The 14,614-nt window shown below is 39.5% G+C and overlaps 1 protein-coding gene across 2 annotated transcripts in view; it reads right to left on the reverse strand.

Moving 5' to 3' along the window:
* The window catches only part of LOC109415738 (sestrin homolog), a 225,050-nt gene that overhangs the window by 189,611 nt on the left and 20,825 nt on the right, over nucleotides 1–14,614 (reverse strand). For both annotated transcript variants that reach the window (XM_029869870.2, XM_029869869.2), the window contains exon 2: nucleotides 5,631–6,267. In XM_029869870.2, the coding sequence (XP_029725730.1) occupies nucleotides 5,631–5,681 (51 nt within the window). In that variant the 5' untranslated portion in view covers nucleotides 5,682–6,267. The remainder of the gene's footprint in view (nucleotides 1–5,630; nucleotides 6,268–14,614) is intronic.

The following is a 14,614-nucleotide window of genomic DNA, read 5'->3' on the forward strand; positions in this document are numbered from 1 at the left end:
CAAAGAGCAGTCAGTGTCAAACACTGGTGATAGCCAGCTAGCCAATGTACAATATGCACATGTAATAAATGGAACAATACTATCATCTTATAGTGAGTTTCTTATCGCCATCCACCGCTCGACATCATTGGGCTTACTACTGCCTGTAGAACGTAGCGGAACTAATCCTCCTAATGGAGCGCGCGTATTGATTACATTCAGCAAATTGATACACTATTAGGAATTTGAAATCAGATAATGAATAGGAATTTAAAAGGTATCAATTTTAAATATTTAGCCTAACGCAAAATGCTGAAATGTTAATTACAGGGAAGGCAAAATCTACAAGAAAAAATAACCATCGAATTACAAAGACCATGGTTTGTGAAGAAAGGTGTCATGAACAGAAAATAAAATTCCTTGATTCTTTCAGTACTTTTTGGTTCCTGAGAAAAAAAGCAGGTGTTGCAAAGATCTCAGATATTCACTTAAAATATCAAACTACTTAGAAGATATAAGACCTACATTTTGTTTGAATGACATTTCTGAAAAAAATAGAAGAATGTTTCTAGGTGAACCTCTAACGAATAGAAGCAGCTCCGAAGCGGAAATCCTGGGTTAATTATGCAAAAAAACATATTCATAATCTATTTTTTGAATTGCAAAACGGTGAGTCGATAAGCAGAGCGTCCCAACCCCAAATAACAATTCCATTGCTGATTGATTTTGTTTTATTTTATTACGGTTTTATTACAGCAATAATTAAAACTTACAGTTTTATGACTACTTTTATGAAAATCATTGATGAAATGTTTTATAGTATACTTGAAGATATCCATAAAGCCAGATTTCAAGAATTTTTAAACAGTTTTATTGCTACTCTTAACGTGGTTTGCGAAAACTCTCTGAGAGTGGTCCACTTAGCCGGAAGATGCTCTTAAAGAGGTTATCAAGAGGTTTTGATGCATAAATCAGTTTTATTACAAGTTTTATAAAATTGGTCATGAAGATCTCTTATAGAGTGGAGCGGACCTGGTGTGATGGTTAGAACACTTTACTATCACGCCGAGGACCTGGGATCGAATCCCACTCCCGACAAACTCACAAAATGTGAGTTTTTCCTTCGGAAGGGAAGTAAAGCGTGGGTCCCGAGATGAACTAGCCTAGGGCTAAAAATCTCGTTAATATAGATAAAAAAAATCTCTTATAGAGCCGAACACAACTTAAAATGTTATCTTGTACCGACTTTTCGAACCCTCTGAGCAGAATACTCTCTTCGAATGAGTGTAATCAGTTTCGTACCTTTTAATAACCGCAGTGGATAACTGACACTGAGGAAGATTACAAGTGGTAGTCGAAATACGCGTATCTGTCAAAGGATAAGCAACATAGGGCGGAATTAAAAGGTACGAAACTGAATAAAATGTTACTTGGGTTTTGAGTTACTGTTCGCAAATGTCCAAGTGTCCGGGTACATTTGAGCCATGGGCTCAGAAGAGGGTCAGTGTCAGCTGCTCTCAGGGGAAAAGAGCTACTGACGAAAGTGGGGCTGGGACTGGGATTGAACCCATGACCATCTGCTTATGAAGCAAACGTGTGACCACTTGCGCCACGGGTCCCGGCCAATCGAAATCTTATCAACTTATTTTACCTTTAAAAGCCTTTAGCTGCAATAGTTATAATGTTGTTATGTAATTTTAGTCAGAATGGCAATCGCGTACAACGATCCGCCATTGAAATTCACATCGTTTTATCGTTTAAACTCTAAGGGGCTGTCCATTAATTACGTAAGGGTTATTGGGGAAGGGGGGGGGGGTTTGAGAAATCTTACGCGCCATACAAAAATATTTGGGTTATCATACAAAAAAATCTTACAGGGAGGGGAGGGGGTGTAGAAAAATCGTGAAAATTACCTTACGTAATAAATGTACAGCCCCTAAATGCTTGCAATGAAAATGTATTCATTGCAGATGGGAAATAAATTACAGTGAATGAAGTTTTTGTTTAATTTTCAAAGTATAAACTGCTTTTCTCCGCCATTTGAGTTTGCTGTTGTCCCTGTCTGTCGCCCCTCTCCCATTTGTCTTCTTCTTGTCGTTTTCTACCGATAAATCTGTTTTTTTTTTGTTGCGTTTAAGATAAGGACATTTTGTTCCATCAATGTTTTTAGTATAAATTAGCAAATAATTTAGTTTAAGATCCCTAAGTCCCTCATTTCCAATTTTTTTTATTCCTAACCTCGAAACAGCCGCGAGTACTTCGGCTTCTTAAACTAATATAGCATTAAGACAGTAAATATTGTAAAATGTAAAAATATTGTAAATAAAACAACAAATGATTTCGGTTCAGTTATGCCCATGACGCGCCCGAGCCTTCCATGTAAACGAATAAGTAAAAAAAAACTTCTTTTTAAGTATTGAAAAATGATGACAAGAGCTTGAGCATTGTTAACCAGTAATAGATCGATAATTATATGGCACTAACCTATAAAGTATCACGTGTCCCCTTTTTTGCATTGCTGCGCTGTGCTAAGAAAGGTTTGATGGAGCCCATTGGTCTTTTATACCAAGCCCAAAACAGATTGCTAGTGCGCGTTTTGCTTCCTACAATTTTTCACCACTCAGTGTAGTAACACACTGGAACCTCTTTTTATGTACTTGGCTGGGACCGCATAAATTAAAAATGTGCATAAACTTGAAAAAGGCATAAAAAAGAAATTTATGCATACATAAAATAGGTTTGGACTTCAATGAGGGAATTTAGTTCACGAGAACAGGTCTTACTCCTAGGTATTTGAGGGGGGGGGGGGGTTACCAGAAAGTACCCAGAGAGCTCAAAAGAGGGGGTTCCCATGGGTCTTCAGGGGATTTGAGGAGCCTTTTTAAGGGCGTTCTGTCAAGATTTGTTGGCGTTTTAATGGGACCCCGGGTAAAGGACAAGTACTGACGATCAAAATGTAATATTGGTTTGATTGAGATAAGAGGCAAAAGTAGTAAAAGTAATAGCAAAAATTTATTCTTGAACCATCTAACCAATAGCAAAATTTGATATTTGAAGATCAATCAAATAGCTCACTGCTATTGGTTAGATCTTCCCAAGAGCTAAATGTGCTAATATGACGATGTTCCAGGGGTAAATTAGAGATATTCTTTTCTTCTTTGGAGAAATTTCTTGGCTTTTCAGTCCGATTGTGAGATCAAAAACACCTTATGTTCTTTTACACCGACGTTTCGATCCGTATCTGATCTTTATCAAGGAATCGAGTTTTTGGTTTTCAAGGAATCGAGTTTTTGGCTCGATTGCTTGGTAAAGATCCGGTACGGATCGAAACGTCGGAGTAAGAGAACATAAGGTGTTTTTTTATCTCACAATCGGACTGAAAAGCCAGGAAATATCTGCAAAGAATACACAAAGAACAGTCGTAATCAATCAACGGATATTCTTTTCAGTACTTTTGCCTCTTATCTCAAACAAACAAATATCACTTTTGATCTCCGTATCAAAATATGCTTTTATTGAGCTTTTTTCCTCTGCTCGGGACTACGGGAATTCAGGACATTTCAAAAGTATTAAGAGGGTTTCAGGGACGTTTCAAGAAGCTTTAAAGGCAATGCAAGGGATCACAGGAGCCTTTAAAGGGCGTTGCAATGGGTTTAAGGGGCGTTTCAAGGTATTTCAGAGTTATTTCTAAATCATTTAAGAGAATTTCAGCGTGTTTCAGGAACATTTTAAGGGCGTTTCAAGGGGTTTCCAGGTGCGTTTTTGTGAGGTTTGGACCCTATTAAAGGCGTCCAAAAGGGTTCCAAAGGCATTTCAAATTGAATATGATGATTTTGAGGGCATATCAATGGGATTACGGAGATTTCAGGGACATTTTGACTTTTCGAGGCATTTTAGGTCAGGGTCATATCAGGGGGAACACCTTTACATCTACTGGTATTTCAGGAGCGTTCTGATCTGATGTGTGATACCCTATCTGTAATTCCAACAGAATCATCCCAAAATGCCAGTTTGTATGGAAAAGAGACTAGATAGATTAAATAAGTAAAGTTTCCTTCGACCCGAGCAGAAGGGAATACCTTACAAATACCATGCAAAGAGCTAGCTGTACTCTAATAAACTAAAAGCTGTATCTGTATTGGAGGTATTTGAGCAGAGCTATGATATTTGTAGATTTAGCTAAGAAAACAACTGAAGAACAAGTTTTGATATTACATCATGGAGCAACCGAAAAATGATTGATTTAATGAATTCATTATTGAAATAACAAGACTTGTAATTTTCCAGGTGTTATTTATACAAAATCATGGTGTTTGTTTTTGTTATTTTGCCTCTTATTACCACCTAATAAAGGGCATATCGAGGTATAATGGTATTTAAGATCAATACCTCAATATGTTCTTCAGTTGTTGTTCTTTTCTGCTCGGGGATAGTTGCTTTCATATAAGAACTTCTGTTGCTATTTGATTGGACATTGTACCATTATGTATGTTTGCTTGTTTGGTATCTGTTTGTTTCTAGGCATGGAAATAAACAATGTTATGAATTACTGATACTGATAAGTGAAATCCTATCCATGAAACGTTATCGCATGTCATAGTGTATCGTTATCAACATAATACAGAGAGTACACAGAATAATGAATGCAACAATGTCGTTTGATAACTATACAGAGCTCCCTCCAATACCACCCCACACTGAAGAAACCCCCATATTCAGCCCACCGACTACTGGCTGATTACGCTTTCTTCAAACCGGGCACCGAGTGCAAACTCGCTCGCTCGCGAGAGGTCAAGGAACTGTAGAAATCAATTAGGCACATACTACACATCAGTACCTCTCGTACCGGTACCGGTCCGCGGGTGGAGAACGCATGACTCTAGTCTACACCAACTGCGCGACGAATGCGTTTTACGATCGGGGAGAAAAAAAAACCTTCTAGAAATCAAATCAACCGTGGTCGTCTCATTGTGTGTGAGTTCGTTATCTCCGACCAATGGCTACGGACTGGGTCAGTTAGCAGCGCGGTGGCAATAATCGCCAGCCGTCGTCGTCGCCACTAACTGCTGTTTGTTCCCAGCGACTGACTATGGTTGCAGTGAGCAGCGTCTATCTCCTCCAAACACAGCCAGGGTTATGATAGGGGACCTGTTATCAGAAATCGTGTTTGTCTAGCGAACCGTGGTGATTTTTTTCATTTCGTTTGGACTGTTGTCAAGCAAAACTATTGGTGACATAGGAATACCTACATTGGATTTGCTAGAAGTTTGCATTCGAGACGGATTGAATTCAAAACTTACAGGAATAAGTTGAGTCTCCCTCGAAACATCATTGCATAAGTAACAACTCAGAGGAAGCTCTCGAGAATTCCTCCTCATAGTGACGAATAGTAACTGTCTACAAAGCACATTCTGAAGTCTCTCTAAGGACGCCTTCTACATTTCTCAAGACATATTTTCAGGAAGTCCTCTAGGAGTTCTTTAGGGATTTACTTCTTTTGAAATGTTGGCGCCGAATTGTTAGAGAACACCTTACTTTGGATTTCTAGCTTTAATTTGACAGCCCTTCGCAAGATTTCAAAAATCATATTCAAAGTTTTGTCCAAAATAACTAACGCCGCAGATATGATAATTGTAACGGTTTCAACTCACCTCTGGTCCCAGTTGACCCATATCGTTGTAGCAATCCACCATTGAGTACATGGAGATACCCGGATCTGCGACTCCTTCCGATCCGATCGCACTTGATTCCGCAAAATCCACCGAAGTCCTGTCGTAGCCCCAATCAGAGCAAAAAGTAACGCTTCTTATCCACCAGCTTGCGATCCACGATCATCAGTGGACCCTCGCTACACCCTCAGATCACACACTTCTCCTCAATCACAACCCCACAACAACCGACAACTACCTTAGACCAGAGAGCCCAAGTGCCCCAAAACAGCGAATAATTCCGTTGTTTTTTGTTTTGCACACAATTGGTCGCACTTCTTATCCCTCTCACTTCGAGACGCCACTTAAATCACTCAAAACGGCTTGCAGACCCGTAGGTCACCTCTCCGTTCGGCGTCGAGACAAAGACGGGCTGCTGGCTGCACACGCTGAAGGCGGGTGCAATTGTTGTTTTCGTCAAGTTGCTGCTAGAGCTCTTGCACTAAACGTATCCGAGCAGCACTCTCGGCTCGGGGCTTAATCACTCACACTCGGAACCCCGCCGCGTTGCAAAACAACCAGAGGGAAAAATTCGAAAGGTGACCGGTACACCGCACCGCGTGAGTTGCCGATAATGCGCCTGTGAACAAAAATAGAGAGAGAAAGATAAAAGAGTGATGAGGAAATATTTTAATTAGGCTAGATAAACAATGTGCTTGGTGCACTAGTAGAACAATAACAACAATGTGTCAGCGGAGAAAAACAAAATTTTTGAGATTTGTTGAACTATGAGCAGGATATCACGAGGTCTATCACTGCGCTTTCGGTGCTGATAAGCGGCTTTCTAGGTCAAATAATCAAATTTTTATCATAAAATTTCGGGAAGAGGTATGTGTTGAACCAAATTTAAATTAGATTCAACAATCATATTTGTTTAAAGTGACCTTAAAATTAATCCAATTTTTAATTTGAATTTCTACGCATGATATCCTTAAACGATTTGAAAAGAGAACAATATTTACCTCTAATCTTCCGAGATTTACACTAAACCATTTGTACTCGAAAAAAGCCTACATCTACACCGACTCGTTGAAGAACGATCTTCGACCGATGAAGCTTAACTACTGATATCGATATCCCAGATATCGTTCCAATGGCCTGGAAGTGACCACGGTCAACAATCAGACCACGCCACCCGTAATCCCCCGGGGTCATCGATTAAGATCTTATCGCTTGTTGTTGATAAAAAGTTGCAAAATGCGTTGCAACAAAAAGATAGCGTACGTACTAAGTATAACTTGTCTTTGTTGTCTCGTCGAGTTCAATACCGTAAACACCTCCCGCTAACGCTAACAAGTCGACGATGATGGTGGTGATTGACGACACCCCATGGTCAGATCTTATCCGGAACTTATCTAATCGATACGGGGATACTAATTTGATGATCAATTATTGCTATTATCACCGTGCTGACCTAATTCTCAGTCTGTTGTTCTATTTTTGTGCACCTTTTTGTTATCTCACAAAGGTTTGTGTTCTGATGGCTTACAAAGCAGAAGGTCATGGGTTCAATACCAAGCACCACTTCCTTAAGATGATAAGTTCTGAAGCCGATCAACGTCTTATCTATTCACGACGAAAGGCTAACTCTCCCGGGACAAATTTAAACAAATATGGTTCGGTCGCTGTAGGGCCCAATTGTATCCACCCACAAAAATCAGCACCCTTAACAGATAGCCCCAAGATTGCTCTTTCTGATATTGGTGTTGATGTGCGTAGGTGGATGAAGTTGGGCTCTACAGCGAACAAAACATGTTTTTCAAGACACTACAACAAACACTTTTTTTAAGACACTACACCGTCTTCAACCAGAGGTTGTACAGACTAAACAAGCACTAACAGGGGCGCCAACTTGGTTAAAATATTGGGGGGGGGGGGGGTCTGGGGGTGGCAAACCATGCTTGCCCCCCCCCCCCCCCCCTCCAGTGGCCCAGTGGAGAATTTTCCGTTTGACGAGAAGTTTTCCCCGACTAGAGGGGGAATCGAACCCACACTCCAAGGCTTACGAAACGCCTAGATGACTGGCGCCTCTAGCCGTACGGCCACGAGGCCCTTTTCACATGTTATGCTAGAATTAGCAATGCGGCGTTACCTCCCACCTGCGACAGAGTCTGTTTTAACTGAGGACAAAAGTGCAACTACCACTGATCTAAGTTAAACGAAAACAAAGCTTCTTTAGAAGAATCCATTATTGTTGCGTTGCGTGGTAACGGAGTAATTCGTAGATTACATAGCTACTAATAGTTGGTTTCTTAAATCTTTAATACTACTATTCTAAAAAGACAAGCAAACTTCCATTGCCGGTCACGCCCAACTTCTCCGTTACAAGGATAGTAAAGGATGTGATGATAGCACCTACTTTATAAAGTATGAAGATTCCAATATCCCCCTGAAACTCCCTGAAATGCCCTTGAACCCCTTGGAACCCCTCAGAAACCCCCCGAAATACTCTGAAATGTTTTGAGACGAACTGAAACCTAGGAACATCTCTGAAACAACCTTGAAAGTTCCCTGAATCCGCTGGAAACCACTTGCAACCTAATGAAACGCCTTAAAACCCCTTTGAAAACTCCTTGAAACTCCAATGAAGGCTCCTTAAACCCCCTGAAATAGTCAAAAACATCCGAAAAAACCCTGAAACTCCTGAAAATCGTTGAAACGCCTTGATAACCTGCTGAAACTACTTTGAATGCCTTTTAAAACTCCCTTAAAACTTCGCAGAAACCCCACCCCCCCTCAATAGCCCTATATCGTCTTATAATGACTTGAAACGCCTGCAAATCCCTTTGAAAACTCAATAAAACTCCCTTGAAAGGTTCCTAAGCCTCCCTGAATCCCCTAAAACCAATGGGAATCTACTTAAAACCCCTTGAAAAGTCTCGGAAATCCTCGTAAGACCCCAAAAACCTTCTGAACCATCTTATAACGAATTGTAACGCATTTAACCCCCTCAAAAGCCCTTGAAACTCTCTTAAAAGACCCCTAAAGTTCGCTGAGATCACCGAAACATTTCAGAAACCGTCTGAAATCCCATAAAAAACGCAGAAACCCTCGAAAGACCCCAAAAACCTTCTGAACCATCTTGTAACGAATTGTAACGCATTGAACCCCCTCAAAAGCCCTTGAAACTCTCTTAAAAGACCCCAAAAGTTCGCTGAGATCACCGAAACATTTCAGAAACCGTCTGAAATCCCATAAAAAAACGCAGAAACCCTCGAAAGACTTCTAATCGTCTTGTAACGCCTTGAAATGCCTCGAAACTCTGCTGAAAAGTACTTAAACAACATTGAAAGCAGCTTACATCCCCCTGGACCCCTCAGAAAACTTCTGAAACCTAATAAAAGGCCTATGAAAAGTCTTGAAACGAACTGCTACGCTTCGAAAAATCTCCAAAATAACCCTGAAAATTACTTGAAAGGTTCCTGAAACCATCGGGTACCACTTCCAAATCTATCTTAAGCCTCGTGAAACCCTATAGGAAACTCCTTGAAATTCGAAAGGAAGCTCCCTGAAACCTCTTGAAATCTCAAAAAAAAAAACCTTTCCGAACCCCACGTATAGAAACGCCTATAAACTCCAAAAAAATTAAAGCTCCTTTTGAAATCTAAATGAACTCTTTGAAAACTACATGAAAATTCATTGAAACTCCCACGAAACTTCCTCGAAGATCTCCTAAAACTCCTTTAAAACTTCTCAGAAACCCCCTATAATTGCCTGGAACCTCTTGGAACGCCTTGAAGAAACTTTACTGAAAACCTTTTGAAACTCCCGTGATGGTCCTCTCAAACCCTTCTAAAACAGTTCAGACACACCATAAAACTCACTGAGCGGTCTTGTAATGACTTGAAACGCCATGAAGTCCCTTGACTCTCCATAAAAAGCCACACAAAATTCCATGAAAAGCCCCAGAAACCCCTGAAAGCCCCCAAGAGCCATCCGAAGCATGTTGGAACGACTCGAAACACCTTGAAACACGGCTGAGGCTCCCCTGAAACCTCGAAAAACCACCTTAAATCCTGGAAACATCTTGAAACCGCTCTAAAAACCTCTAGAAACGTGAACCCCCATGAAAACACCTAGAAATTCTATTGAAAGCTTCTTAGCACTTCGCAAAAATCCCCAAAACTCCCTTAAACGTCTTGGAACAACTTGAAACTTTCTTGAAAGCCTCTTAAAATTTTCAGTAAAACTTTTCAGAAACGTTTGAAATACCTTAAAACATCTCTGAAAACGCCTCGGAAGCACCCTAAAATCTCCTAATATTCCCGAAATCCTCTTAGACCAAGCCCACTCGTGGGCTTAACACTACACACGCAACAACACGTCGTTAACGATTTTTAATTTCGTTATCCACCCATTTTCGCACCGGTCGTTCGTTTCCATGTGAGTAAAATAATGATCGGTCGCCTTTCCGCACCGGTGGTCTCTATTCTATCCGTACCATCGGTTTTTTGCACTTCCGTAAATCATCGCAATATTTTGTTCATTTCTATGGTGTTATTGCAAATCTTATTCAGTATAATAATCTGTGCTCATATTTTGAAAGAAGGGGTTCTGGATAAGACTGAAAACTGTTAGTAAAAATTGAACTCAAATAAATAATTCCCTTGGAGATTTGTACCAGTTTTGGTGCGTTTCAAGATATCATTTTCTCAATAATGTATTATTGTATTTAATTCCGGAATTCAAGCAATCTTTTTTAAATTATATGTTTGTTGCTTACTGTATGACTAGTTGGTTGAATTTTATCTAAAATAATATCCATCTCTTCGATATATATGTTGCCTTTCTCTCAAGAAATTTATCTGAATTTGAGATTTTGAGCATCTTTTTTAATAATTAGGTTTATTGAATAATTACATCCCTTGCATTTCCAACACATTTATTACGTAGTTGTCTCCTTTACAACTTCGGTTTTTTTGGTCCCATACAATTTTTGACAACTTTAGGCCCCTTGAGGGACCACTTAGCCTTGAGATACGAACTTCAAATTTTGACACGATCATTTTTTAGCTAAAACGATCATTTTCCATTAACGAACTTATAACATTTCTTAATTTTGCAAAATAAGGGACGGCCTAATGTACGTGTTAAAAAAGCAAAACTCACTGAATCACTATACATTTCAAATATAAGTTTCGAAACGATCGGCCGAACCAAAAACTAAAAGTGCTATTATGAACAATCGTAACTATTTTAAGAGAAAATCAATACATTTTCGATATGCATGATCCTAAAATTGGCGAAAAAGGGAAAACTTTATTCAAATCATACTTAAAGCTTGTCAATTTAAACCTATTATTTTTCTGCGTTTGTATTGTCACTCTATCACATTATGTATGTCAGACAATTCGTTGTGTTATTCGTGTAAGGATCTATTATATTATTTGGTTGAAAATTTCAAAGCAAGTAAAAATAAAAATTTTGAATATTTGATGCAAACTAAAATAAATTTCTACCTATACAAAACAAGAAAATCATTCTCTAGAAACTATATACCGGGCAACAAATCCATACTCATGTTCTTTCGTCTCCTAAACGCGAGAGAGCGCTCGAGCCTACGGATAGAGACCGTACTTTGCGTGTCTCTATATTCTAAGCCCTGCTACGAACCGTACGTAAACTTTTCGCTTTCGAGCCCTACTTAGCAGCGACCGGTGCGGTTCGTTTCTTTGTTCGGGGCTCTACTTACCGTTAAAACGCTTGATTGAGCCCATGAGTGGGCTTGGTCTTAAAAACCCTAGTAAAACATCTAGAAACATCTGGTAACAGAGAGCAACATTTTTTTGTCTCAAGAGCAAACTTATGTGTTTCCGAAGGATTTTGGGCCGCTGAATCCAAATCCGGGCTCAGATTTGCTCCAACACGTCACAATTTTGAGCTATACCTCAATTTATAGGGCAAAATATGCGATTTTGGGCTTTTTTGACTGCAAGCCATTAAGCTTGGAAATATTTTTTTTAAGGAATCAAAAGGTTAATTGGTCAATTAACATCTAAGTTAACGACTCATGCAAAATATTTCGTTTTACCTAATCAAATTCGATAGATTTAAGCATTTTATGTTAGTATGAAAACTTGCATGCAACTTTTGGAGGGTGACTTGTATGGGAAATATCGTACCTAACATAAATCGCTTAAATCTATCAAATTCGATTTGATAAAACGAAATATTTTGCATGAGTCGTTGATTTAGATGCTAATTGACCATTTAACCTTTTGATTGCTTAAAAAAAATATTTCCTTGCTTAATGGTTTGCAGTCAAAAGAGCCCAAAATCGCATATTTTGCCCTAAATATTGAGGTATAGCTCAAAATTGTGACGTGTTGGAGCAAATCTGAGCCCGGATTCGGATTCACCGGCTCAAAATCTGTCAGAGACACATAAGTTTGCTCTTGAGACAGACCAAAAGTTATTTTTTGTTACGCTGTGTAACCGTTCGGAAAACCCTTTAAAATTCCTTTTAAAAGCCGCTAAATTGCGGAGGCCCATCAGAAAACGCCTAAAACTCCCTGAAACGTCTAAAAACCCCTTGAAGTATCTCTGAAGTTTCCATGAAACTTACTGTAAGCTCCCTCAAACGCCCGGAAATCACTCTGGAAACCCCAAGAATGCCTTGAAACTCCCCTGAAACATCCCTGAATCCCCTGGAAACACCTCCTAATCCTAAAAAAACTTCCTTCTTCTTCCTCTTGTACTTCTCGGTGTAACGTCCCAACTGGGACACGGCCGGCTTTTCAGCTTTCTACGAGAACTCCCACAGTTATTAACTGGAAGCTTCCTTTGTCAATGACCATTTGCATGCTGAGACAAAGCTGGCATGTGGTAGGCACGAACATGCTTCATGTCCAAGGAAGTCAAGAAAATGTTGTATTTTCACGTTTTTTTAGATTTTTAGAATTTTATTTTTTGGTATCAAAATCAATTACAAAGAGATTTTTTGATATCACTTTTTAAAAGCTGAGCAACTGCTCGACAGCTCCGCCTAGTACAAAATATGTCGAGGGGTGATTCAACAAATCACTGCCATACAAACTTCAATTCACTTTTCATATCTATTTTTTAATCAATCGATCCCAACATTTTACTCATTTTTGTACTTTAATAGTTTTGATGCCCAAAAACATACCAATAGCACAAGATGGTAAAAGATGTTTTCAGAGAAGTTGCAGGAATAACATCCTATACTAGCATATATGACTTTGTGAGCTCGTTCCATGCTACTGTGTTATTATGAAAATTTTTACTTCTCCCTATATACAGCCATTTCATAAAAAAATGATATACTGTAAATCAATATATTCGTTTTTAATATTTTCTAAAGAAAGAGCAATCTAAAATGATTCAAAAGGTATGATTATTTGAAAATTTGTTGTTTTTAAAAATTTCGTTTTCTGGGCCACTTTAATGACAAAATAAAAAGTACGGGTTCAAACAATCGTCCGTGATAAACACAATAGTGGAATCAGTTTATTATTTAAATCACAGAGAACAGACATCCAAGTCCAATTCCAAAACTGTTTAAGGAATTTAACGGTCAATTGAAATGGCAACACAAGTGGCAATATCATGGTGGCGCTGCTATCGCAAAGTTCCCACGCTGTTGTCAGTGGTGAATATAAAACTTATCTAGATATGCGTATTCACCACTACTGACTGTAGCAATTTGCCGCATAGGTGACGCTAGTGTTGTCAACGCTAAAAAAAATGAATCCTTACACAGCTATCTAGAAAATTTTCTATAGGCTTGGATGTCTGTTCTCTGTGTTTAAGTGGATTTCAAGACTACAGGGCAGTTTAAGGAGGATGAGCGCTAATTGAAAGTGATGCTATGTAGGGTTCCATAGGGATTCAAGTGGAGCTTCAGGGTGTTTTCTAAAAGGCAAACAGGTTCCTCGGAGAATCAGGGGCCCCAGGGGACTTCCAGGAGAGCTCCAAAAGCTTATAGAAGAGTTTCATAAGGATTTCAAGGCGATTCATGCTATTTAGGGGGCTTGAAGGGGATTCAAGGGGCTTCAGGGACTTTCAGGAGTGCTTCAACGGGTTTCAGAAGAGTTTCGAGGCGTTCAAAGACGTTTCAGGAGGGCTGAAGCAGCTTTATGAATATTCAGAGATTTGCAAAGAGATTTTAATGCCTTTTAATGTGTATCAGTTCATTGTTGATAAACACAGTGCAGTCTTTGTAGAATTGGATGTGCATGTTCCCGTGAATTTGTTTCGCAGAAATAAATACCGTCATTCGGGGTGACATTGGGCCTAGAGGGTAACATTGGTCCATCGATTCCACGTATTCAATATAAATCAGAGAATCCGACGGTGGATGCAAGGTATCTTACAATTATGTATTCTAGTTGTCCAGCACACAATATGCATTCCAGTCATATTCTAAACGTGCGGAATAGTGACCCAATGTCACCCCATTTTGGCCCAATGACACCCCGCACGACGGTATTAAAAAATTACGTCTATTTGTCTGTGGTGTAAGGGTAGTCTTCGGGGTCACAAATGCTTATTCTGTGTGGTTTTACGGCGTTTCGTGAGGTTTCAGAGGGTTCCATGTGGCTTCAGTAGACTTTGAGGGATGTCTGCAGGGGTCTCGTAGGAGTTGTGTGGGTGTGTGTGTGTGGAGGGGGGGGGGGGGTGTTTCAAGGCGTTTTAAAGTATTTCAGTGGATTTAAGTAGGTAATTGAGTAAAATCCTACAAAAAAGTAGAAAGCGTTACGTTTGCAGATGGGATTACCTATATTCAAAGGACTGCGTAAAGATACTAAGGGGCCATTCATAAATCACGTAGACTTTTTGGGGGGAGGGAGTCTGACCAGAGTCTACGCCAGTGATGGAATTACTCTCATCATGAAGCCATTTGCGAGTGAAAAGTCAATACAACGCTTACTCACGATTCCGAGAGTAAACAGTGTGTGCATCCG

Source organism: Aedes albopictus, chromosome 2 (assembly GCF_035046485.1).
Source record: "Aedes albopictus strain Foshan chromosome 2, AalbF5, whole genome shotgun sequence".
NCBI classification, from domain to species: domain Eukaryota; kingdom Metazoa; phylum Arthropoda; class Insecta; order Diptera; family Culicidae; genus Aedes; species Aedes albopictus.